This window comes from Scyliorhinus torazame, chromosome 1 (assembly GCF_047496885.1).
Source record: "Scyliorhinus torazame isolate Kashiwa2021f chromosome 1, sScyTor2.1, whole genome shotgun sequence".
Lineage (NCBI taxonomy): Eukaryota > Metazoa > Chordata > Chondrichthyes > Carcharhiniformes > Scyliorhinidae > Scyliorhinus > Scyliorhinus torazame.
The window spans coordinates 405,927,931-405,955,551 of NC_092707.1; the positions used below are offsets into that span (position 1 = coordinate 405,927,931).

At 52.7% G+C, this 27,621-nt stretch overlaps 1 protein-coding gene across 6 annotated transcripts in view; it reads left to right on the top strand.

Annotated features, from left to right (window-relative positions):
• LOC140428127 (zinc finger protein PLAG1-like) overlaps window positions 1–27,621 on the top strand; it is a 169,123-nt gene that overhangs the window by 138,447 nt on the left and 3,055 nt on the right. For all 6 annotated transcript variants that reach the window (XM_072514230.1, XM_072514241.1, XM_072514218.1 and 3 more), the window contains 5 exons: window positions 3,992–4,147; window positions 6,922–7,034; window positions 10,026–10,175; window positions 10,382–10,498; window positions 11,675–12,078. In XM_072514230.1, the coding sequence (XP_072370331.1) occupies window positions 3,992–4,147; window positions 6,922–7,034; window positions 10,026–10,175; window positions 10,382–10,498; window positions 11,675–12,078 (940 nt within the window). The remainder of the gene's footprint in view (window positions 1–3,991; window positions 4,148–6,921; window positions 7,035–10,025; window positions 10,176–10,381; window positions 10,499–11,674; window positions 12,079–27,621) is intronic.

Here is a 27,621-nt window from a genome sequence, read left to right on the forward strand (position 1 = left end):
CCACACCACCCTCACCTGCATACCTCACCATCACCCCCACCCTCATCACCACCCTCACGCCCATCCTCACCCTCACCCCCACTCTCCCCAGACTATTCCCTGCATCTTGTCTTGTGTCCTGCAGGACCTGCTGGTGATGGCGCGGGTCTATCTGGTATCCCCGCCCCCAGCCAGTGCCACCGCCGGAGCTCCGGGTGTCGAGCAGCGATGGGGAGAGCAGCATGGACATCAGCCACGGACCTGTGACCCAGCACACCCCGGAGCTCGAGTCCGGGGATGACACAGATTTCCCGTCACAGCTGTCCCTCCAACACCCTCCACCATCCCAGAGACACCCACCTCGGTTGGGCACTTTGGTGAAGAGGCTCCTGGGACACTCTCTGGTGTTCACCGCACGGCTGGTCCGGTACAGCAGGTGGAGGTAGGAACACCCGGGAGCAGCACAGCGGCGCAGTGGTTAGCACTGCTGCCTCACGGCGCCGAGATCCCGAGTTTGATCCCGGCCCCGGGTCACTGTCCGTGTGGAGTTTGCACATTCTCCCCGTGTTTGCGTGGGTTTCGCCCCCACAATCCAAAGATTAAGGGCTGCACGGTAGCATCGTGGATAGCACAATTGCTTCACAGCTCCAGGGTGCCAGGTTCGATTCCCGGCTTGGGTCACTGTCTGTGCGGAGTCTGCACATCCTCCCCGTGTGTGCGTGGGTTTCCTCCGGGTGCTCCGGTTTCCTCCCACAGTCCAAAGATGTGCAGGTTAGGTGGATTGGCCACGCTAAATTGCCCTTAGTGTCCAGAATTGCCCTTAGTGTTGGGTGGGGTTACTGGGTTAGGGGGATAGGGTGGGGGTGTGGACCTTGGGTAGGGTGCTCTTTCCGGGGGCCGGTGCAGACTCGATGGGCCGAATGGCCTCCTTCTGCACTGTAAATTCTATGATAACACTTCCCACGTGATTTCCAGGACTGGTTCTATGATGCGCAGGTGGATTGGCCACGATAAATTGCCCCTTAATTGGAAAAAATTAATTGGGCGCTCTAAATTTTTTTTAAAAAGTAGGAACTCCCGAAGGGGCGGCTGGTCGGAGGGTGGGCCGACCCAGGAACTAGCTGCCGTTAGGACAGGTCCCGGGCTTCTGGAACGGACAGTCCCGTCTATAATGGAGATGCAGTCGCAGAGCCAGGGACTACATGAGGGGTTGTCGACGAGAATCCAGCACCTGCAGGTACAGGTGGAGGAGTCCAACCGCCTGCAGGAGCAGGAGGTGGTGCCGAACATATTGTGACCCAGGCCAACACCCCACGAGTGGCGTCCACAGTGGAGGCCTTGTGAGCGGCGGCTTGGGCTATGGATCAGCGTGTCCAAGGCCTGGGGCAGTCTGTGCAGGCACTGGCTGAGGCCCAGGACAGGGCTGCCCTCTCACAGGCCAGAGCCACCTGGACATCGCAGCGGCGCTCCTGAACGTGGCCCAGTCCCAGAGGGAGGTGGCCCAGTCCCAGAGGGAGGTGGCCCAGTTCCAGAGGGATGTGGCCCAGTCCCAGAGGGAGGTGGCCCAGGCCCAGAGGGAGGTAGCCCAGTCACTGGCTGATACAGCACACTCGCAGGGTGATGTGGTGTTACACAGGCAGAGATGGTCCACTCCCTGCGCTCCTTGGCCGTGTGGCAAGCAGACGCTGGTCGAGACCAGAGCGGGCCTCCAGGACTGGCAGTGCCAGGTGGCAGGGTTGCCTCAGCGGATAGCTCAGTTCGCTCCCTCCGTCCCATGGAGTCGCCCAGGGGCCATTGGGCACCCTGAGGGAGGGAGTGGTGATGGGGCCCGTGCCGGTGACCCCGGTAGTGGAGGTGCCGGAACACCGCAGCACCTCGGACACCACCCCCGCCCTGGTGCATCTGGTGGGCAGCAGGCAGAACAGGGCGCCACCCGATCACCTGAGGAGCAGACGGGCCCATCAATGCCCTGTCGCCCCAGAAGACGGCCACCATGGGGACCCAGGTCACAGGGCAGGATCACAGCAGGCCGCCTCCACTCCTGATGTACAGTCTGGGGATCCACCTAGATGTAGCGTTAGGTCCGTGAGGTCAGCAAGTTAGACACCAGTTCAGTTGGCACGGATGAAGGGCACAGTTTAGTTACGGGGCTAGGGCACAGACTGTATATATTTGTGTACATTAAACACCTGTTACCACCGCCCTCGATGTGCTGTCAGATGCGTGTGGGCTGGTTTGCTGGGCTGGCCAGAGTGGACGTGCGGGAGACTGTGTGTTGGGAGGGGGGGGGGAGGGTGGAATGGGCAGACATTGTGGGAGGGCTGGGCTCCCCACCTACCGACCCCACCACCGTCACCCCAGGGATTCGATGGCACCGTGCGGTGGGACGGCCAGCTGGCATACAGGGTTCACCCAGGTGGACGGTGGAAGGTGCTCCCGTGGGCAGGGGTCAGACATTGTCAAACGATGTGGAGCACCAGAGCTCATCGCAGAGTGGGTTGTCCTCTATGCCATGGACCGGACCCGGTCTTGCTGCCAACCCAGTGCCCCCAGCTCGTATTGTGGCAGGTATGTATCAGAGAGGGGTTGCAGGCGGGGAGGTGGCCAAAGGTGTGTGGGGGTGAGATGTGGTGTCTTGCCCCTGGCCAGTTCCTGCACCCCCCCCCCTTGAGTTGGAAAACCGGGCGGCGATCAGAGTGTCTTGTGCGTGTGGCCGTGGCGCGCACGTCCTGTGGCCTCCTGGGCCCCATGTCCTGCCCACACTCACCCTCCCCCCACATCCTCCTCGTCGGACAATGCCTGGCGTTCCTCCTCCTCCTCCTCCAGCAGGTCGGCCCTCTGCTGCGCGATGTTGTGGAGGCCGCCACCATGCGGGAGACCCTCTCCGCCTCGTACTGGAGGGCCCCTCCAGAGCGGTCCAGGCACCTGAACCACATCCTCAGGAGGCCGGTGCTCCGCTCGATCATTCTCCTGGTCACTGTCTGGGCATCGTTGTAGCGGGTCTCCACACCGGTCTGTGGGCTCCGGATTGGCAACATCAGCCTCGACCGCAGCGGATAATCCCTGTCACACAGAAGACAGCCCCTCAGGGGGGGAGGGGGCATCTCGAACATGTCAGGAATCATCGAATGTGTCAGGATGAAGGCGCTGTGCACACTGCCCGGGTATCGGGCACAGACGTGCGTGTTGTGCAGCTGCACACAAGCTGCACGTTCATCGAGTGGAACCCCTTTCGGTTTGTGTCGAGCGGCCTGTCATCAGCAGGTGCTCGTAGGGGGACAGTATCCCGGAGATCGCCCCCTAACCCCAGGGTATCCCGGTGATCACCCCCTGGCCCCAGGGTATCCCGGCGATCGCCCCCTAACCCCAGGGTATCCCGGAGATCACCCCCTGGCCCCAGGGTATCCCGGCGATCGCCCCCTGGCCCCAGGGTACCCCAGCGATCACCCCCTGACCCCAGGGTATCCCGGTGATCACCCCCTGGCCCCAGGGTATCCCGGTGATCGCCCCCTGGCCCCAGGGTACCCCGGAGATCGCCCCCTGACCCCAGGGTATCCCGGTGATCACCCCCTGACCCCAGGGTATCCCGGTGATCACCCCCTGGCCCCAGGGTATCCCGGTGATCACCCCCTGACCCCAGGGTATCCCGGTGATCGCCCCCTGACCCCAGGGTATCCCGGTGATCGCCCCCTGGCCCCAGGGTATCCCGGTGATCACCCCCTGACCCCAGGGTATCCCGGAGATCGCCCCCTGGCCCCAGGGTACCCCGGTGATCACCCCCTGGCTCACGCTGCGGTTTCGGCATCGGAACCGATTCTCCGCCCAATCGCGTTTCCCGATTTCGGCATAACGGAGAATGCCGCCTTACATCTTTGGCTAAGCCTTTGACCATTTATTTTACTATCTCTTTATATCGCTGAGTATCCGATTCTGTTTGATTTGCTGCTGTGAGATGCTTTGGTACATGTTTATGACATTAAAGTGGCTATGTGAATGCACGTTGTTGTTGTAGGGTGTGCGGACTGTGGAAAGTGCCTGCCTGGGGAGTGCAGGATACATGGACCATTGATCAAGGTGAAAGACAGAACCATCCCCAGCCGTGCCCGGTTAACTCTGCCACACTACCTTGCTCTCCGGGTGTTGGAGATGCCAGCTGCCTGCCGACAGAGTGAGTACCCCGCGCAGCGAGTGGGCCACAAGAATCTCCTGTTTGAAAGGTATCACTTACAGATTAAGGTGAATGAATAGAAACCAAAGAACAAGAAGTGGACAGAACTGCACCCAATGAAAAAACAACAGAAACGGCGACAAAGTGAGGAATGGGTACAGGGGCAAACTAATTCAGAAATATCCTCCGGGTTACCATCAACTAGAAACTTAACTGAACCCGCCACATAAATATTGTGGCCTCGAGAACAAGTCAGAGGCTGGGAGTCCTGCAGTGAGTAACTCACCTCCTGATCCCCCAAAGCCTGTCCACCATCTACAAGGCACAAGTCAGGAGTGTGATGGAATACTCTCCACTTGCCTGGGTGAGTGCAGCTCCAACAACACCTGCAAGTTACCCCTCCAAGCCACACACAATCCTGGCTTGGATATATATCGGCCGTTCCTTCACTGTCGCTCGGTCAAATTCCATGGACTTCCTCCCTAACAGCACTGTGGTGTACCTACACCTCAAGTACTGCAGCGGTTCAAGAAGGCAGCCCACCACCCGCCGTCTGAGGGGCAACTAGGGCTGGGTGACACCCATATTCCATGAACAAATTAAAAGAAGGATATAGGAAGAACAATGCAGAATATTGAGAGGAGGAAGAATGGGAAGAGTGAGGGGGGGAATGTTGAGAGAGAGCTAATAGATCCCAGTTTGAAGATACAAAGTCATAGCCATGATTTTGCGTGGATATACCTACTGAGAAACTCAGAGGAGGGAGTGGGTTTCAGGGGTGGCAATGGAGATGCGGGTGTATTGCAGACAGTTGAATGTAGAGGTATTTGTGTGGATCGGAGTATACTCGATGGAGTAGAGGCAGTAGGCCACAGGCTGGTTTACAGAGACTTTGAGGTAGTCTCGGCCAACCGAGAACCGCTAGCCAATAGGAGAACAGTTGAATAATGTTTCTGATATGAGATGGACCGATACATGCAGCTGTCACAGCCCACATAGACCTGGAACACATTCCTGAAGCACACTTGTACACTTTAACCCCACGTTGTTATTCAATCACTGACTGACCATCCATTGTTTAAACTTGTAGTGAGACTTAGTTAGGCCACATTGAGCACAGTTCAGGTCTCGACATTGTAAAAGGTTGATCGAAAAGGCTGCGCTCTCAGTTCTGCTTTACTCTGTGAGTACAGGCAGCAGTTAAGGGCAGAGATGCTTATCAAACAGTTATTAAAGACCTTTCCCTCTGGGTTTTGAAAGCAAATACAGACGCTGTAAAAAAAACACCAGGCAAGTTCCCATCTCCAAACCAGTGAAAACAAACTCACATTGTGCCCACCAACATTCGTCCCACAACTCCCCAGACAGGAGCAGGCCACCGAAGGACGCAGTGGGCCATTGTCCAGGGCACCAATTCGCTGCTTTGACTCGCTCACGGTCTCACTCTGGGCCTCGTTTGGTCACAACCTTGTCCTTGTCCTGAACCGCTCCCCCAAATGATTCATTTAGTCCCCCGCCCGCAGCTCTGATTGGCTTACACACCTCAAGCTGACAAACTGCCTTACTGTCGGGTCAGTGCGGATGTCAGTCATGTCTGGCTGCCCCACCCTCTCAGTGCCGTCAGGTTAGGTTTCACGGCAGCCACTCCCTGGTGGAATTTTGCTCGCACCGTCATTGGGATTCTCTGCGTATGTGGACAAGTGTGCATGCGCAGGTGGATATCGCCGACCAGTTTGTGTAGACAGGAGACACTGTGTATAGGAATACTTGAGAATGTTGACCAGAATGATACCAGATCTGAGAGCTTTTACCCATCAGGTAAAGCTGAACAGGCTGCATCTCCTGATCTGACAGAGATCTTTAAGGTTATCATAGAATTTACAGTGCGGAAGGAGGCCATTTGGCCCATCAAGTCTGCACCAGCCCTTGGAAAGAGCACCCTACCTAAGCCCATACCTCCACCCCATCCCCATAAACCCACCTAACCTTTTTTGGCAACAAGGGGCAATTTTAGCTTTGTCACTATCTTAGCTTAGTCAATCCACCTAACCTGCACGTCTTTAGACTGTGGGAGGAAACCGGAGCACCCGGAGGAAACCCACTCACGCACGGGGAGGACGTGCAGACTCCGCACAGACAGTGACCCAAGCCGGGAATCGAACCTGAGACCCTGGAGCTGTGAAGTAACTGTGCTAACCACTGTGCTACCGTGCTGCCCCTTATGAAAGGATTTGAAAGGGTGGCCATGTTATTTCCACTTGTGGAGCTGCAGGAAGGAATCCAGATGGAGACAGATGCAGGCGAAAGGATTAGTGGTTATGCTGATAGGGGCGCAGGAAGTAATGTGGAAAGAGACGTGTGTGGAGTAGGAACCCTGACGTGGAGCAGTTAGAACATAAGAACTAGGAGCAGGAGTCGGCCATCTGGCCCCTCGAGCCTGCTCCGCCATTCAATGAGATCATGGCTGATCTTTTGTGGACTCAGCTCCACTTTCCGGCCCGAACACCATAATCCTTAATCCCTTTATTCTTCAAAAAACTATCGATCTTTATGTTAAAAACATTTAATGAAGGAGCCTCCACTGCTTCACTGGGCAAGGAATTCCATAGATTCACAACCCTTTGGGTGAAGAAGTTCCTCCGAAGCTCGGTCCTAAATCTACTTCCCCTTATTTTGAGGCTATGGCCCCTCGTTCTGCTTTCACCCAAGTGAAAGTGGCTGTTTCTGTGCTGTAAAGACTATGTAATCCTATGTCATTTGGTGCCCTCTTACAGTCCTCGGAGTATTTGCCAAGAAGGCGATTCAGAAGCGGACACAGTTTGGACCGTACGTGGGTCGGCTTTCAACCAGGCTGAACAACACTGATGACAGCGGGCTTGTGTTGCAGGTAATGGATTGAGAAGGACAAGTCGTTTAGCCTCCCTTGCAATGAGATTGAGGTAACATAATAGGAGCAGGAGTCGGTCACGTTAACCCTTAAACATGGTCAGGAAGATCGTGGCTCTTTGACCTCTCCCCTGTTCACTGAGTGCTTAAAAATCGAGCGATTTCAACCGTGAATACGTTCAGCAACTGAGCACCCCCCCCCTCCCCCGGTAGGGAATTCCCCACAGTCCTCGGGAGCGGGGATATCCCTCCTCGCTGGTAAAGGGTTAACTGGGATTCTGACCCCAGGCAGGGCAAGCAGCTTCCGAGTGTCAACCCTGTCCAAGCCCCCCAGAAATGTTTGAATCATCTCCCGTTCCCCTCGACTCCAGAGAGTTTTATTTAATGATGTGCCTGGGGAGTGGGGGTCAGATCCCTGGAGTCTATTAAGAACCAACGGGATCTACCTCGGGAGACCCTTATGTTCCCTCTGGATGAATCAGTTAGGATGCGATCGAATGACCTTCTCCCCCGCCTCCCCCGTCTCCTCCTTTGGTTCAGGAACGTGAATGTACCGCCAGGCAGGATGGTGGAATCCCGTTCAGTGGCCATCTTGACAAAGCAATTGGGCATTTCCTTCAGAGTTACGAGGAAACAGCTGGGACCAGGTTGCACCAAGCGGCAGCACAGACATGATGGGTCAAATGGCCTCATCTGTACTGTGAGATTCTCTCAGATTACACTGCATTCCCAAAAAGTGTACACCTATTGGCTAAGGGAGTTTCCAGGTGTCCCCGCTCTCCTCACATTCTGTACTGTTTCAGAAAGAGCTAAATTTATATTTTCCAGAACCTACAAATTTATGACAGTGTCATGTGAGAGTACCTTTAAGAAATGGGTTTTTAAGAAATGTACCTTTAAGAAATGGGTGTTTATCAGTGATGTCAGAGTGTGGGTGGAGCTGGGTTGTCTGTCAGCTTTTTACTTTAATTTTAGGCTGTTTGCTGCAAGGTGTGTTTTAGTTTTGTTTTCAGTGTTGGAGCTGAAGCCAGACAGAGCGGGTGTACTGTTGATCTCTCTGCCATGAAAAGACTATCTCTTGATCATTTGGTGAATTCAGAATTATAAATGTTCGCAGTGGTGAATGTAAACCTAATGTGCTTCTGTTAAAAGGTGTTTCTTTTGTCTTCTGAATGTTGTTTGGGAAGTTATTAAGGATTAATTAGTGTTGTATTCTTTGGGGGTTGTATTTGAATTGATGGTTGCTAAGTTGTTCTCTGTATGTTTGAAAAAGGCGAGAAGGTGTATTAGTCTCTCTCTGTAATCTAAAAACTGTAAATCGATCCTGATGATTTAAAACTAATAACAGTAGTGACTTTAACCTGATGTGCTTCTGGTAAAAGGTGTTTTAAGTCTTATGGATGTTAAAAGGAAAGCTTAAAGGATTACTTAGCGTTGTAGTCTTTGGGGGTTGTATTTGAATTAATGGTTGCTAAGATGTTCACTGTATGTTTTAAAAAGGTTAACGTAAGTTCATAGAATAAACATTGTTTTGCTTTAAAAAATACTTTTCCGTTTCTGCTGTCCCACACCTGTAGAGTGGGCCGTGTGCTCCCCATACCACAATGTATTAAAAGTTGTGGGTCAGGTGAACTCCATGATACACTTTGGGGTTCTCTAAACCCTGGCCCATAACAACAGAAAGAAAAGCGGCAGAATTCCTTCATCTGCGGTTTTCTCCTTCTCCTCTTCAGAAGCCACTTTTATACTGTTGAACTTGACAGTGCAGCGAGGAGCAGACCAAAGCGCACTGTAACAGTAGCACCAGTGTTGGGACACCATTGTTTGGTTCTGTTTATGCTGACTGTATGGGGGTGAACCTTCTTTCAGAACAGCTGTAGGTACACCCACAGTGCAGTCAGGGAGGGAGTTACAGGATTTTGAGCCAGCGACAGTGAAGGAACGGCCAGTATACTTGCAAGTCAGGGCGGTGAGTGGCTTGGGGGGAACTTGCAATTGATGGTGTTCCCCTTACTGCCCTTTCCTTGTCCTTCTAGATTGTCGAGGTCATGGGTTTGGATGGTACTGTTGAAGGAGCCTTTGTGAGTTGCTGGAGTACATCTTGTAGATGGTACACACGGCTGCTACTGTGCAGAGGTGGTGGAGCGAGTGAATATTTAAGATGGTGAATGGGGTACCAATAAAGTGGGCTGCTTTGTCCTGGATGATGTCGAACTTCTTGAGTGTTGTTGGAGCTGCACTCATCCAGGCAAGTGGGGAGTATTCCAACACACTCCTGACTCATGCCTTGTAGGTTGTACATTTTCAGGTATCCTTCAGGCTGACGGCACGGTGGCGCAGTGGTTCGCACTGCTGCCGCACGGCGCTGAGGACCCGGGTTCGATCCCGGTCCCGGGTCACTGTCTGTGTGGACTTTGCAAATTCTCTGCATGTTTGCGTGGGTCCCATCCCCAAAACCCAAACGTGTAGGTGGATTGGCCACACTAAATTGCCCCTTTATTGGAAAAAAATAATTGGGTACTTTTAAGTTTATTTTTTTTTAAAAGGTATCCTTCGGGCAATGGCATTGGCATCAATTGGCACAGGGCGGTAGGGCAAGGGCTTGCAGTACAAACCCCTGTTGGCACGAATGTGCTGCACCATGAGGTATAAGGAGGTGCCAACAGTGTCTGTGTACTTCACACAGGAAACATGTACTTACACAAAGGGGGTGGAATTCTAGAACCAAAAGCTGTTGAAGCTGAGGGGCAAATGAAAATTTCACAGTTGAGATTGATAGACTGTCATCGGGCGAGGACATTCGGGGAAATGGAACGACAGCCAATAACACAGATAAAGACCGCCCCCCATCTTCCAACTGAATTGTGCCACAGGCTGCGTGGCCTCCTCCTGTTTGCCCCTGCGTTTCTGCGATTGGCGAGGGGGGCAGTGGTGTGCTTGAGGGAGCCCGGTTGTACACTTTGTTCCATTGCTACACCGTCTGTCTCCCCAGGTTTTGAAGGATGGGGTGAAATATTTCCTCAACTCCCCGGATGAAGAATCGGGTAACTGGATGATGTTTGTGCGGCCTGCGAGGAATCTGGAGGAGCAAACTCTCGTAGCGTACCAGCACCAGGGAGAAGTGTACTTCACAACGGTCAAGGTAGGTGCTGCAGGCCTTAGCAGGACCTGGATCCAATGGAGGCGTCACAGTAAAGGCAAGTGACGTCCACAGATCAAGTGTCAGCCAATGGTGGGTGGTGTCACTCACTGGGTTCCGCTGCAGAGGGGTGGTACACAGATGTGGTGAAGTCCCATCATGGGTAGGTGATAACTGTGTAGGTGCTAATGGAATGATATCTTCTGCAGAGCATCCAACCACACACGGAGCTGAAAGTCTGGTATGCAGCAGATTACGCCAAGTTCATGGAAGCTCCTTCAGTGTTTATCAAGCAGGAGCCTGGGGTCTACTCATCTCCCACTGCGGTAAGTCTCATTTTGTCACTCAGGGGTGGCTTGTTTGATCACATTGCCTGATTCTCCAATAGCCCAGAGCTGGAGAGCCTGTCTCTTTGCCAAACAAAAATGTAGAAGATCTCAACTACTGTTCTTTGCCTATGGCACGTCATTTGCCTGTTCAAGATTACATTACGTGGCTCGACATAAATGGTTAAAAGTCACTGTTAACTAATCAAATATTCAATAATTTCCCCAGTGTCCTGGCCAACATTCCTCCCTCAATCTGTACCATCTGCTTGCTGTCTCTGGGGCTTTGCTGTGGAGTAAATGGGCAGGTTTGATTGTCCATGTTTGGATAACTATAGTTGCTGCACTTAGAAATATTCCAATTGGCCTTGAGGAGCTTGGAGACTTTTCTCAGATTTGACGGCCACAAACGAGTCCGGACCGAGATGGCCAATAGAAAACGAGGTTGATTGCAAAAGCAGTTATATTTACGATACCCACCAGATTCCGGCCGGGTCTGGTCCGTCGGTTCCACGCCTGGCCGACTTTACTGAACTCAACCATTATTGGCCTCGGGCTCCCCGCCCCCTTAAGCGGGGGAGCTGTTATTTGGCGAGACTCATGGCGAGACCGATTGCTCCAACCCCATAGGTCCCGTGCGGGTTATAACACCGAGGGAACGTGACCGTACAATAGAAGCATTATGACCTCAGTGAGTTGTGTTTAGGGTGTAGAGCCCACACTGATACAGATCTAAGAAGGGAAAGCAAATAACGTTTCAGGGGTCCCATCCATGTGTTTCTAAAGTGTGGCTCCTCCAAAGGGAAGGGAAGCCGTTAGGGAAAATCTTTTTCCAATGGCAGCAGGGTCGATAACCAGAGGAAATGGATAACCAGGAAACATGGATACACAGGATAGACCGATCGGATAATTGGCAAAATAACCAGAATAGGACGAGGAGAGGGTTTTTTCTCTACACTGAGTTATGAGCCTGAAAGGGTGATAGAAGCAGATGTAACTTTCAAAGGGGAATTGGACAAATACTTGATGGAGAGAATAGAGCAGGGCTCCAGGGAAGAGGGGTGAGACTATTTGATGGGATCTTTCAAAGAGTGGGTTGGGGGTGCCATGACGTTCATTCGGTGCTGCCGATTCGATGAGCCTAAATTAAAGTGCAGTTGCTTCTTTCTCCTGCAGGGGGAGACAGCCGACCGGTGGAAGTGCTCCAGTTGCTGCAATGTCTTCAGCAACTTCGGTTTGCTGGAGACCCACCCCTGCAGCCAGCCGGGCCACGCGACTGGGCGCCTGGGGACCGGGCACATTTCCACCTGCTTGAAGACAGACACCCCGGTCCACGGGGGTCAGTTTGACCAGACGGCCAGCCTGAAGGTCCTGCAGCAAGCCGACGAGGCGGTGGGCACAGGGAGGGAAGGGGAAGAGGCAAAAGCAGGGAAGACATTCCCCTGTCCACTGTGTGAGAAGATCCTCCTCACTGCAGACAAGCTGACCACACACTCCTACTCCCACACTGGACAACGTCCATACATCTGCTCGCAGCGTGACTGCGCCAAAACGTTTATCTCCAAATATAAACTGATCAGGTAAAGGCTTGGGCTGCGGAAATTCCTCTTCTAAATCCCTGCATCTCTTTACTTGTCCCTGTTTCCAAAACCTTTTCATTCACCTTTTTCTGTTTATAAAATGCAAAAACAACAGTAAAACAGTTGTTTGTTCTTGCCACGGACCGAGTGAGGGCAGAAGGTTTGGTTTTTAGTCCGGGCATCACGATCAGTGCAGACGCGGAGGGCCGAAGGGCCTGTTCCTGTGCTGTCCTTTCCTTTGTTCTTTATAATACAAACCAAATTACCATTGCCCCCTCCCCAGTGGGAACAAGCCCCCCCCCCCCCCCCCCCCCCCACCTCCTCCCAGCAGCTATCAGTGACCAACTTGAAGTAGACGATAAACTATCTCCAGTAGAACCCTTCAGTTAACCTCCTCACGGTGTATGTAACCTTCTCCATTAAGTCACCTAGCCAAGCCAAGGCTCTGGGGGGAGGCCCCCCCCCCCCCCCCCCCCCCACCCCGCAGCTCTGCTACCCCGGATATGGCTACCAAGGGACTGGGTTCAATATCGATGCTCAGAATCACAGAAATGGTGTTGAAAAGGGAGACCCAAAAGCTCAGTAGTTTGGGACAGGACAAAATCATGTTCATGTGGTTAGCTGCACCCCCCCCCCACCCCTCCCACCGAACAGCGTCCGCGCCTGTCCTCAGACCCGGCAAAGAAGCGACTCATTCGAGCCCTTGTCAGGTGTGACCTGAACACTACCGTCAGGTGGGGATGCAGTTCAGTCTCACACACGAGGATGTGGCGTTCACCCCCGCCCTGCGAGGGCCTCACTCCACACCCCGTCCTCCAATACGGGCCCCAGCTCCTCCTCCCACTTGGCTTTCACCCCCCTCCACCGAAGCGGAGTCCTCCGCCAGAATCCGCCCGTATCTGCCAGAGGTACCACCCTCGTCCGACCCCGTGCAGGAAAGGATCCTCTCTCTCGGGGAGCATGGTGGTGCCATTGGGAATTTCGGGAACGTTAGTCTAATAAAATTCCGAAATGAATCTGGGCCCCGAGAGCCCAAACTTCTCTTTCAATTCCTCCAGGCTGGCACGGTGACACAGTGGTTAGCACTGCTGCCTCACAGCTTCAGGTTCCCAGGTTCGATTCCGGCTTGGGTCACTGTCTGTGCGGAGTCTGCATGTTCTCCCCGTGTCTGCGTGGGTTTCCTCCGGGTGCTCCGGTTTCCTCCCACAGTCCAAAGATGTGCAGGTTAGGTGGATTGGCCATGATAAATTGCCTTTCGTGTCCAAAAAGGTTAATTGAGGTTACGGGTAAGGGTGGAGGTGTTGACCTTGGGTAGGGTGCTCTTTCTAAGGGCCGGTGCAGACTCGATGGGCCGAATGGCCTCCTTCTGCACTGTAAATTCAATGATTCCATAACTGGCCCTTCGGGAATGGGCCACATAATCTCTCCAGCCTCTTCGCCGCCCACATTCCAAATGTGGCATCCAACCTCGCCGACTCAGACTGGTGGTTGGCACAAATTGGGGCCAGCCTTGACACTGATCCCAGTTTAAAATGTTGACGGATTTGCCTCCATATTTTAGTGGAGACCACCTGTGGGGTTGGCGAGTACTTTGCCGGAGTGAATGAAAGAGAAACCGTCACCAGTGCGCCCAAACTGGACCCCGTGCACCAGCCGGACTCCCATCTGCACCCAGGTAGACCCCGGGTCCGCTCACCATCCCAGCACCGCCTCTGCATTAGCAGCCCAGTAACAAAATATCAGGTTGGGCAAGGTGAGACCTCCTGTCTATCCCTCTGTATAACTACCCTCCGAATCCTCAGAGATTTCCCCGCCTACACGAAGGCCGATATTAACCGTTCTACGTCCCCAAAGAATGTTTTATACATAGAAGATAGGAGCAGGAGGAGGCCTTTTGGCCCTTCGAGCCTGCTCCGCCATTCATCACGATCATGGCTGATCATCCAACTCAGTAGCCTAATCCTGCTTTCCCCCCATAGCCTTTGATCCCATTCTCCCCAAGTGTTATATCCAGCCGCCTCTTGAATATATTCAATGTTTTAGCATCAACTACTTCCTGCGGTAATGAATTCCACAGACTCACCTCTCTTTGTGTGAAGAAATGTCTCCTCATCTCTGTCCGAAGGAAGACCAGAAGACACTGAAATAGATCAGAAATCTCCGCAAAATATTTGTCTTAATTGACTGAACGCCAGGGGCAGAGGAAGATTGTCCCAGCTTTGTAGGTTAGATTTAATCTTAGTCACCAAGCTGGTATCATTCAGTTTTCTGAGTCGGGCCCAGGCGAAAAGGAAGTACCCCCAGAGCGGCTCCGTTCCCCGGGGCACAGACTGGAGAGTACTCACTCTTCTCCATAGAATCATAGAATCTGCAGTGCAGAAGGAGGCCATTCAGCCCATCGGGGCCCACGCCGGCCATTGGAAAGAGCACCCTACTTAAACCTACACCTCCATCCTATCCCTGTAACCCAGTAACCCCACCTAACCAGCACGGTAGCATTGTGGTTAGCACAATTGCTTCACAGCTCCAGGGTCCCAGGTTCGATTCCGGCTTGGGTCACTGTCTGTGCGGAGTCTGCACATCCTCCCCGTGTGTGCGTGGGTTTCCTCCGGGTGCTCTGGTTTCCTCCCACAGTCCAAAGACGTGCAGGTTAGGTGGATTGGCCATGATAAATTGCCCTGAGTGTCCAAAATTGCCCTTAGTGTTGGGTGGTGTTACTCGGTTATGGGGATAGGGTGGAGGTGTTGACCTTGGGTTGGGTGCTCTTTCCAAGAGCCGGTGCAGACTCGATGGGCCGAATGGCCTCCTTCTGCACTGGAAATTCTATGATAAAAACCTTTTTGGACACTTAAGGCAATTTAGCATGTCCAATCCACCTAACCTGCACATCTTTGGACTGTGAGAGGAAACCGGAGCACCCGGAGGAAACTCATGCAGACACGGGGAGAATGCGCAACATGGAGGGCCGAAGGGCCTGTACTGCGCTGTAATGTTCTATGTTCTGCAATCCAAAAGGATGTGCAGGGTAGGTGGATGGGCCACGCTAAATTGCCCCTCAATTGGAAAAAATGAATTGGGCACTCTAAACTTAGAATAAACAAATAAATAAATAATTGGGGACTCTAAATTTAGAAAAATAAAAAATAAATTAAAAAATTATCAAAGAACAAGAACAATATATCACAGGCACAGGCCCTTCAGCCATCGAAGCCTGTACCGGTCATGCTACCATCCTTTGCCAAAACCCTCAGCACTTCCTAGTGCCCTCTATACCCATCCTATCCATGTGTTTGTCGAGATGCCTTTTGAACGCCGTTAATGTCTCTGCTTCCACAACCTCCCCTGGCAACGCGTTCCAGGCACTCACCACCCTCTGTGTAAAAAGCCTGCCTCGCACATCTCCTCTAAACTTTGCCCCATGGAGCTGAAACCTATGCCCCCTGGTGACCGACCCCTCCACTCTGGGAAAGGATCCCTGCCCACCCACTCTATCCATGCCTCTCATAATCTTGCAGACCTCTATCAGGTCGCCCCTCAACCTCCGTCTTTCTAATGAAAACAGTCCGACTCTATTCAGCCTCTCCATATAGCTAACACCCTCCAGACCAGGCAACATCCTGGTACACCTCTGCACCCTCTCCAAAGCCTCCACATCCTTCTGGTACTGTGGCGACCAGAATTGTGCGCAATATTCTAAATGTGGCCTTACCAAGGTTCTGTACAGCTGCAGCATGACTTGCCAGTTTTAATACTCGATGCCCCGTTCGATGAAGCAAATATTCCGAATGCTTTCCCTCTCCACTTGTCCGAAGCTCTCAGGGTAATCGCCAATGGCTCAATCGCTACTGTGAACGGTAGGGGGGGACATAGGACACCCCTGCCTTGTCCCCCTGTGTAACTGGAAAAAAAAATCCCAAACTCATGGCATTTGTATGAACGCTGGCCAAAGGAGACTTGTACAGCAGACGTTCCCAGGACACACACCCCAGGGCCCAACCCGAACATCTCCAAAACCGCAAAGAGGTACCTCCACACCACCCTAACAAATGCCTTTTCTGCATCTAATATCACAGTTATTTCCAGCCTGGCCACTGAGGCAAGAACCACATTCAGCAGTCACCGCACAGTGGACAACAGCCTTTGGCCCGCAACAAATCCTGTCTGGTACCCCCCAACCACCCCCGGGAGTCAGGGCTCCATGCCCAATTAGCTAACACCTTAGCTAACAGCTTAGCATCTACGTTAAGTCGTGAAATAGGACTGTATGATCCACAATCACGTGGGCAGCACGGTAGCACAGTGGTTAGCAATATGGCTTCACAGCGCTAGGGTCCCAGGTTCGATTCCCGCTTGGGTCACTGTGCAGAGTCTGCATGTTCTCCCCGTGTGTGCGTGGGTTTCCTCCGGGTGCTCCAGTTTCCTCCCACAGTCCAAAGATGTGCAGGTTAGGTGGATTGGCCATGCTAAATTGCCCTTAGGTTAGATGGGGTTACTGGGTTACGGGAATGGAGTGGAGGCGTGGGCTTGAGTAGGGTGCTCTTTCCAAGAGCTGGTGCAGACTCGATGGGCCGAATGGCCTCCTCCTGCACTGTAAATTCTATGATTCTATGAAGGGATCTGGATGCCTGACCACGTGTTGCAGGAAGGGAACCCCCGAGCCATGGAATCATTCAACATCCCCATCAGTAATGGAACCAGCTGCTCCGCAAACTTGTAAAATTCCATCGGCCCCAGTACCTTCCCTATCTGTATCTATCCTATCGCTGTTCGGACCTCCGCCGGACACAATGGCGGCTCCAGCTCTTCCCGCATTTCCTCCCCGTCCTCGGGAAACCCTCTAAAAACTCTGTCATCCCCGACTCTTCCTCTGTTAGCTCCAACCTGTAAAGCCTCTCATAAAAGGTCTGAAATTCCCCATTCACTTTATCGGGAACGGAAACCAGCCTCCCCGTCCATGATCTGGATAATCTCCCGAGAGGCCGCCTGCCACCTCAGCTGGTGAGCCAAAATACAGCTGGCTTTCTGCCTATATTCATAGCGCCATGACTGGTGCAGCGCCCGATCAGTAGTCAGCAGGTCAAACTGCGTCTACAGCTTTTTCCTGCTTGCCACGCGTTTGGGGGTTGGGTCATTTGAATATCCACGGTCCTCTTCCAAAATGTCATCAACGAACCCCCGACGCTCCTGCTTAACCTTTTCGTCCATATGTGTCTAATCACCGCCTGCAACACCTCCCATAGAACCGTGGGCAAAACCATCCCGTTTCCGTTCAATTCCGCGCATTCATCTATGACTCTCGAAACCCGCCCACAAAACACCACATCCGCCAAAAGCCCCACATCCATCCCCCTTGCACCCTGTGCAATGCGCCGGGTCCACTTCCAGCACTAAACACGAAATGCGGACTATGGTCTGAGATGACTATCGGCGAGTATTCCACCCTCTTTACCCCGGGGAAGAAGAAATCGGCCCATCACAAAGTAATCTGTCTGTGTACTGGGGAGAAAAACAGGAACCCCTCACCCCCAAGTTGCACAAACCGACAGGGGTCTACTCCCCGTGCCTCCTCTATAGACACGAGACAAGGCCTCCTCCATGCCCTTCAGCATTTTGCCTTGTTCCCTCACAGCTTTTGACGCCTTCCCCAACTGTTATTTGATCGGGCCCAATGCTTCCTCAATAGCAGCTTTGACGGATATCTTCAGCTCCTTGCCTTGCCGACCAAACTGCTTGTCCAATTGTATCCGAGAAGTCTCAAAATAGCCGCGCCATCATCACAGTCATGATGTGTCTACCGTGACGGGCGCGGCCTCACCCGCCATCTTTCCTCGCTCCGGCTCACTCACCGGACTGTCGGAATGAGACTTTAAAATAAATTCAGAGTACCCAATTATATTTTTCCAATTAAGGGGCAATTTAGCGCGGCCAATCCACCTACCCTGCACATCTTTGGATTGCGGGGGTGAAACCCACGCAAACACGGGGAGAACGTGCAAACTCCACACGGACAGTGACCCGGGGCCGGGATCGAACCTGGGACCTCGGCGCCGTGAGGCCGCAGTGCTAACCACTGTGCCGTCTAGAAAGAGGCTTCTTCGACACAGTATTCAACATAATTCCACTATTTTCTACACTGTTTGGCAGGCTGGGTTTGACCACAAACCCCCCCCCCCCCCCCGAATACTGGGCAAATAGGATCAAAAAACACGACTTATGGGCGACGTGTTTTCACATGAAGTCCCCGAGACCATCACTTTACCCATATCTGTGACTGAGCTTTTGGTCACCCCCTCCTACTATCTCTGTTTTTGGTTCTGTCAATGCCTTGGTACAAATTCTTTTTAGAAAATATTTTATTGAAGCATGTGTAATTTTCACAGTTTTAACAATTTAACATTTCTTAAACAGCCGAGTGGACCGACATGCAACAACATTAAAATACCCTACCCTACTACCCCCCCCCGCCCTACCTCCTGATTACCCGTATATTACGTTCCCTGTCCTTGTCTTACGCTACCATGCCTCCCATTTTCCTCCCCCCACTAACCCCCGGCCCCCCCCCCCCTGGGCCCCCGGATCTTCCGATACCCCAAATATTGCCATTTCTGGCCTCGGACTCACCCTCCCTTCCGGGACCTCTGACATGACGTCCGCAAATCCCTGCCCGAATCCCCTCCACTTCGGACACGCCCAGAACATATGCGCATGATTCGAGGGGCTTCCCCCGCAGCGCCCGCACCTATCCTCCACTTCCTCAAAAAACCGACTCATCCAGGCCACCGTCATTGGTCCCGATGAACCACCTTGAACAGGACCAGGCCAAGCCTGGCACACGGCGAGGATGAATTGACTCTCTTCAAGGCCTTTTCCCATAATCCGACTTCCAGCTCCCCTCCCAACTCTTCCTCACACTTGCTCTTCACCTCCCCGATTGGGAACCCTTCCCACTCCCATCAATTCCTTGTATATCTCCGAGACCCTCCTCACCCCAGTTCCCGTTTTTGACATTACCTTGTCCTGTAGTCCCCTCAGGGGGAGGCGAGGAAAGCTTGGAACCGGCCTCCGGACAAAGTCCCGAACCTGCAGGTACCGAATCCCGTTCCCACCCGGCAACTCAAACTTCTCCTCCAATGCCTCTAACCTCGGGAAACCCTCCTCAATGAAGAGATCCCCAAATCCCTCAATCCCTGCCTGCCACCTCCTAAAGCACCCATCCAGCCCCCCCCCCACTGCCACCTCCGCAAGCCCCCATCCAGCCCCCCCCCCCCACTGCCACCTCCGCAAGCCCCCATCCAGCCCCCCCCCCGCTGCCACCTCCGAAAGCCCCCATCCAGCCCCCCCCCCCCCTGCTGCCACCTCCTAAAGCCCCCATCCAGCCCCCCCCCCCCCGCTGCCACCTCCTAAAGCCCCCATCCAGCCCCCCCCCCCCCCCCCCCCCCCGCTGCCACCTCCTAAAGCCCCCATCCAGCCCCCCCGGAACAAAACGGTGATTATCACAGATCGGTGACCACACTGACGCCCCCTCCAGTCCCATGTGCTGTCTCCATTGCCCCACATTCTCAGGGCTGCCACCACCATCGGGCTTGTGGCGTACCGAGCCGGCGAGAGCGGCAGTGGCGCCATCAGTAAAGCCTCCAAGCTTGTGCCCTTACAAGATACCGCCTCTGCTCACTCCCAAACCGACCCCTCCTTACCCACTTCCTGACCATCGATAAATTGGCCGCCCAGTAATAGTTAATAAAACTCGGGAGGGCCATAGCCCCCCTCCCCGCGACCCCGTTCCAGGAGTGCCTTCCTCACCCTCGGGACTTTACCCGCCCACATAAAACCCGAGATCGCCGCATTCATTTTCCTAAATAAGGCCATCGGGAGACATTGGAAAAAGAACAGCAGCCTCGAGGGGACTGTCATCTTCACCGTCCGTACCCTCCCCACCTGCGTCAGCGGGAGAATGTACCACCTGCGGAAATCCCTTTTCATCTGATCGACCGCATTACCCAGATTTCATTTATGAAGCTGCCCCCAACCCTTAACCACCTGAATCCCCAGATACCTGAAACTCCTCCCCACCACTTTAGAAGGTAACTCCCCCAGTCTCCTTTCCTGCCCCCGTGCCTGAATCGCAAACACCTCCCATATTTAGCTTGTAGCCTGAAAACAGCCCAAATTCTTCCAGTGCCTTCATAATTCCAGCCATTCCCCCCCAACGGGTCTGTGATATACAGGAGTAAATCGTCGGTGTAGAGCGAGATCCTATGCTCCACCCCCCCCCCTCCTCTCACTATCCCCCACCAGACATTCGATGACCTAATGGCCATTGCCAAGGGCTCTATGGCCAGTGCAAACAGGAATGGGGAGAGCGGACATCAGGTCTTGTCCCCTACAAAGACTAAGATATTCTGACCGGACCCAGTTGGTTCTTACAATCGCCACCGGAGTCTGGTATAGCAACCGGACCCAATCCACAAATCCCTGCCCGAACCCAAACCTGCCTAAAATATCCCATAGGGACTTCCACTCCACCCGGTCAAAGGCCTTTTCTGCATCCATGGCCATTACCACCGCACCCCTCCGCTGGCATCATTATGACATTTAAGAGCCGTCTAATGTTGGACGTCAGGTGCCTATCCTTCACAAATCTCGTCTGATCCTCCCCGATTACCTCCGGGACACAGTCCTCCATACGTGTGGCCAAGATCTTTGCCAACAATTTAGCGTCTACGTTCAAAAGGGAGATCGGTCTGTATAATCCACAGCTCTCTGGGTCCCTATCCCGCTTCACAAATGAGAGAGATCGATGTTTGTGATAACGTTGGGGGGAGCACTCCCAACTCCTTAGATTCATTTAAAAGCCTTAACCAGGAGCGGCCCCAGTAACCCAGAAAACGTTTTGTAGAACTCCATCGGGTATCCATCAGGTCCCGGGGCCTTACCCAATTGCATCGCCTCCAATCCGTCTATAACCACCCCAAGCCCAATTGGGCCTCCCAGGTCTTCCTCCCGCTCCTCATCTACCTTCGGGAACTTTAGCCCCCCGCCCCCCCCCCAGAAATGGCTTCATACCCTCCTCCCCGGCTGGGGGTTCCGATTTATAAAGTCGACTGTAGAATTCAAGAAACACGTCATTTACCGCCCCCGGGTCTACTACCACCTTCCCCATCATATCCTTTACATTCCCAATTTCCCTCACCGCCTCCTGTTTCCTCAGCTGGTGTGCTAACATCCTATTGGCTTTCTCCCCATATTTCGTACACCGCCCCTTTTACCCTCGTCAGCTGCCCCTCTGCCTTACCTGTGGACAGGAGCCCAAATTCCATTTGAAGTCTTTGATGCCCCTTCAGGAGCTCTTCATCCAGAGACGCCGCATATCTCCTGTCCACCTGTAAGGTTTCCCCTACCAGCCTGTCCAGCTCTGCCCGTTCAGTCTTCTCCCTGTGGGCCCGAATCGAGATGCATTCCCCCTCTGATAACCGCCTTCAGTGCTTCCCAAACCACCCCTGCCGCGGTCTCACCCATCTCGTTGATCTTTATGTACCCTCGGATGGCCTCTCTCACCCGCTCACAGATCTCATCCTCCACTAGCAGCCCTACATCTAACCTCCATTGCGGATGCTGGGTCTTTCCTGTGCTCACTCGTAGGTCTATCCAGTGTAGGGCGTGGTCCAACACCACGATTGCTGAATATTCAATGCCCGCCACCCTCGCTAACAGTATTTTGTCCAGTATGAAAAAGTCTATCCTGAAATACACCTTGTGCACATGGGAGTAAAATGAAAACTCCTTGCCCCTTGGCCTCTCGAATCTCCACGGATCCACCCCTCTCATGCGCTCCATGAACCCCCACAGCTCTTCACCATTGCTGACACCTTTCCCGACCTGGAACTCGACCGGCCTTGTCTCGGATCTAGAACCGTGTTAAAATCTCCCCCCATAATCAGCCGGTGTGAGTCCAGGTCCGGAATCTTCCCCAGCACCTTCCTGACAAACGCGACATCATCCCAGTTTGGGGGGTATATATTCACCAGCACCACAGCCATTCCCTCGATTCCGGCTAACCATAATAAATCTACCCCCCCAGGCCTGCCTCTATCTTTCCCACCTCGAATGCCACCTTTTTGTTAACCAGAATTGCCATCCCCCTTGTTTTAAAGTCCAGTCCCGACACCTGCCTGACCCCCTCCCTTCTTCAGTCTAACTTCGTCCCCCAGCTTCAAGTGCGTCTCTTGCAACATGGCCACGTCCGCCTTCAGTTGCCTCAAGTGTGCGAACACACGGGCCCTTTTGACCGGCCCATTCAGCCCACGTATGTACCACGTGACCAACCTGGTCTGGGGGCACTCTACCCCCCTCCCCTGTCAATCAGCCATGACCTTTCCTAGGCCAGTCTTTGGCCCATGCCCCGCACCTCACCAGGCCGCTGCCCCCCTGGCAGCTACCGTCGTCCACTCTCCTCCTCCAACACCTTGAAAGTCTCCTCCTCGTCAGCAGTCTACTCCCCCCCCCCACGCTACATTGATCTTCAGCTCACCCCCCACTTTGCTTCCGTAAACTAGCCCTCCCAGCTAGCCTGGCAGCTCCCGCCCCTGGCGCCGAGCATCCTACCACCTGCTGCCCCCCCCCCCCCCACTCACTCTTAGTATAAGTTCCCAGAACAATGGCAAAGAGCAGAAAAACAAACAAACAGTCCCTCCCACGGTCCGAGCGCAATGGCCCCCCCTCCCCCCGGCCCTTAACAAAATCTTATCGAGTCAAACACCCTCAAACAGAACCAAATGAAAAAGACCGGGGAAAAAAAAGAATTATACATGCAGAATCTCAAACATCTTATCGCAAATTACATTAAAAGTTAAAAGCCTAAGGTTTTTACAAAGCAAAACATCACTCCTAGCTCATTCTCCACAGTCAAGGTTCAATGTCCTTATTTTCCCATCAAATTATTGTCCTTCACAAAGTCCGCCACGCCCTCCGGCGAGCCAAAGTCCAGCTCCCGACCCTTATAGGTCACCCATAGACGGGCCGGGTAAAGCAGACCAAACGTTATTTTCTTCTCATACAGGGCCACCTTGACTTTATTAAAACTCCTCTTTGCGAGTTCTGCTCCCAGGTCCTGATGCACCCAGATCTCAGCATCTTCCCACATGCATCGCTTCATCTGCCTGACCCACCTCATGATGCGTTCCTTGTGTAGGAACTGATGCAGTCCTCCCACCATCGCCTCGGGGGCTCACGCCCCTGGGGCTTACGCATAAGCACCCCGTGGGCCCGGTCCACCTCCAACGGCTTGTGGAACGAACCCTCTCCCATCAGCTTCTCCAACATCTTCCCCACATACGCACCGGCATCCCCTCCTTCCTTTCCCTCTGGCAGACCAACGATCCGGATATTCTGCCTCTGAGAACGGTTCTCCAGGTCCTCCACTTTCTCTAGCAGTCGTTTCTGTTGGTCCTGTAACATCCCGATCTCAGCTGCCATCGCGGTGGACTGCTCCCCCCGTTCCGCCGCCAGCTCCTCCAGCTTCTGGGTCGCCTGCTCCTGGGTGGTCAATCTCTCCTCCACACGGCCGACCACAGCCCTGATCGAGTCCACCGCCCGGGCCTGGTCCTCCGCACACTCCCTGCGATGTTGAGTGAACTTATCGGTCAAGAAGCTCACCAACTGGTCCGTCGACCGCTGACCTGGCGAGGTCAGACCCTGCGTCCCTGCCATTGCCTCCCTCGAACTCCGGTCCTCACTTCCAGCCAACTTCTGATTCCTCCTTTTTTGATTTTTCTCGGGCGCAGCTCCATAAACGAGGGGTCACCTCCTTCTCCTCTCGCTTTCCCACCTTTATTCTGGAGAATTCCGATGGAAATCCAGCCTAAAAACCACAGAAAGACCACCAAGAGCGGGAGCTGCCAAATGTGCGACCGTTCACTCTATGGCCGCCACCGGAAGTCCCCAAATTGCTGTGTTAAAGGTGCAGTCGAAACATTGGAGTTACTGGATGAAGTAAGAGCATAGCCCACTCGGTTCACAGCTCCCACCACCTTCACCTTGCACAGTGACACAGAGCAACAATAAGGGAGTTATTGACTTACAGTAATCCGTCTATCAATAAGATCTGGACAGGAGGTGAAGGAAAACCCCAGTCCTTTGGGAACCATGGAGAATAAGAAAGATTTTCCAATTATTTAGCACTTTTCCAACCCTTATGAAGCCCTAAACAGATATTTCTGCAGCCAGGAGCATTTAGCAAGGTGTTACCTGAAACAGTGTGATGGTGAACAGATACTTTGAACACAGAACAAAGAAAAGTACAGCACAGGAACAGGCCTTTCGGCCCTCCAAGTCCATGCCGACCATGCTGCCCGTCTAAACTACAATCTTCTACACTTCCTGGGTCCGTATCCCTCTATTCCCATCCTATTCATGTATTTGTCAAGATGCCCCTTCAATGTCACTATCATCCCTGCTTCCACCACCTTCTCCGGCAACGAGTTCCAGGCACCCAATACCCTCTGTGTAAAAAACTTGCCTCGTACATCTCCTCTAAACCTTGGCCCTCGCACCTTAAACCTATGCCCCCTAGTAATTGACCCCTCTACCCTGGGGGAAAGCCTCTGACTATCCACTCTGTCTATGCCCCTCATAATTATGTCGACCTCTATCAGGTCGCCCCTCAACCTCCGTCGTTCCAGTGAGAACAAACCGAGTTTATTCAGCCGCTCCTCATAGCTAATGCCCTCCATACCAGGCAACATCCTGGTAAATCTCTTCTGCACCCTCTCTAAAGCCTCCACATCCTTCTGGTAGTGTGGCATCCAGAATTGAACACAATACCCAAGTGTGGCCTAACTGAGGTTCTATGCAGGTTTGACAACGTCAGCTGAGAGATAAACAGCGGCCAGGACATTGGCAATGCATGACATTTCTGATTAACAGTTCGACCTTCGTTAGGAATTTAGCTTTTTGATGAGATAAGTTGCTGTCGTTGACACCAGTTTGGGAGCAAAAAAGCAAACAAAAGTCGCCAATAGGTGTCTGTTATTGGCTAATTTAGCAGCTCCAAACTGGTGAACTCCGCAGCCTTCTCTTCCTGTGATCAGCAGGCTTTTAAGATCTTAATACGAACTCCTACGGTTTGCACGTGCCTATCAGTAGAGCATGAGACTCTTAAATTCAGGGTTGTGGGGTTCGAGCCCCACATTGGGCGCTATTGTTTGGAGGTCAATTCAGCCCAGTTGGCTGGACGGCTGGTTCGCGATGCTGAGTGACACCGTCAGCATAGGCTCAATACCCTGAGGTTATCCGTGAAGGCCCCGGCTTCTCGACCTTGCCCCTCGCCTGAGGTGTGATGGCCCTCAGGTTAAATCACCACCAGTCAGCTCTCAAAGAGGAGAGCGGCCTATGGTCCCCTGTGACCACGACGGCTTTTTCTATCTCCTGATCTGTCTTCAGTCTTGATATTTTAAATCACAAGACAGATTGATACCATGAGGAAGATCCCGTGGCTCATTTCAGCCGACAGTCTTTCATTATAGTATAAATAAACTGATCCCTGGAATGACGGAGTTTTCCTCCAAGGAGAGATTGAGTTGAATTGGCCTCTATCCTCAGTAGTTTAGGAGAATGAAACGTAGTCTCATTGAAATGTGCAAGATTTAGGCAGCACGGTGACGCAGTGGTTAGCACGGCTGCCTCACAGCACCGAGGACCCGGGTTTGAACCCCGGCCCTGGGTCACTGCCCGTGTGGAGTTTGCACATTCTCCCCGTGTCTGTATGGGTCTCACCCCCACAACCCAAAGATGTGCAGGGAGGCGGATAGGCCGCGCTAAATTGCCCCTTAATTGGAAAAAAATGAATTGGGTACTTTAAATTTATATATATAAAAAAAGAAACATGTAAGATTCTTCAGGGTTATTACAAGAGAAATGTCTTCACTTCGAGGGTGAATCTTTGTAACTGGCAACCCTCGAGATCTATTCATTTGTTAAAAAATATTTTTATTAAGGTATTTGAACATTTTTATAATAATATTAACAATGACATAAACATGGTATAATAAACATTTCCACCCCCCTCCCAATCTTCACACACCCCAACCATTAAACAACAAACCGGCCCTCTCTCTGTCCCCCACCTGGAATACTGCATCTGCTGACATTTTAATTTTCCCCGAGAAAGTCGACGAACGGCTGCCCCCTCCGTGTGAACCCGACCATTGACCCTCTTCAGGCGAACTTTATTTTCTCGAGACTGAGAAACCCAGCCATGTCACTAACCCAGGTCTCTACACCTGGGGGCTTCGAGTCCCTCCACATTAACAAGATCCGTCTCCGCGCTACCAGGGAGGCAAAGGCCAAGACGTCAGCCTCTTTCGCCCCCTGAACTCCCGGCTCTTCCGACACTCCAAAGATCGCTGCCTACGTGGGCAAGTGCGAGGTCTTGCACTTTGGAAAAAAGAATAGAGGCATGGACTATTTTTTAAACGGTGACAAAATTCATAATGCTGAAGTGCAAAGGGACTTGGGAGTCCTAGTCCAGGATTCTCTAAAGGTAAACATGCAGGTTGAGTCCGTAATTAAGAAAGCAAATGCAATGTTGTCATTCATCTCAAGAGACTTGGAATATAAAAGCAGGGATGTACTTCTGAAGCTTTATAAAGCATTAGTTAGGCCCCATTTAGAATATTGTGAGCAATTTTGGGCCCCACACCTCAGGAAGGACATACTGGCACTGGAGTGGGTCCAGCGGAGATTCACACGGATGATCCCAGGAATGGTAGGCCTAACATACGATGAACGTCTGAGGATCCTGGGATTATATTCATTGGGGTTTAGGAGGTTGAGAGGAGATCTAATAGAAACTTACAAGATAATGAATGGCTTAGATAGGGTGGATGTAGGGAAGTTGTTTCCATTAGCAGGGGAGACTAGGACCCGGGGGCACAGCCTTAGAATAAAAGGGAGTCACTTTAGAACAGAGATGAGGAGAAACTTCTTCAGCCAGAGAGTGGTGGGTCTGTGGAATTCATTGCCACAGAGGGCGGTGGAGGCCGGGACGTTGAGTGTCTTTAAGACAGAAGTTGATAAATTCTTGATTTCTCGAGGAATTAAGGGCTATGGAGAGAGAGCGGGTAAATAGAGTTGAAATCAGCCATGATTGAATGGTGGAGTGGACTCGATGGGCCGAATGGCCTTACTTCCGCTCCTATGTCTGATGGTCTTATGGTACTCGGCACCACCCGTGTTTTTAGTACCGTGGACATTGCCTTAGCGAAACCCTGCCAAAACCCTCTAAGCTTCGGGCATGCCCAAAACATGTGGACATGATTTGCTGGGCTTCCCGTACACCTCGCCCACCTGTCCTCTACCCCGAAAAACTTGCTCATCCAGGCCACTGTCATGTGTGCCCGGTGGACTACCTTAAATTGTATCAGGCTAAGCCTGGCACATGATGAGGTATTAACCCTGCTTAGGGCATCCGCCCATAGACCTGCCTCGATCTCTCCTCCTAGCTCGTCCTCCCACTTGCCCTTAAGCTCCTCCACCGGAGTTTCCTCC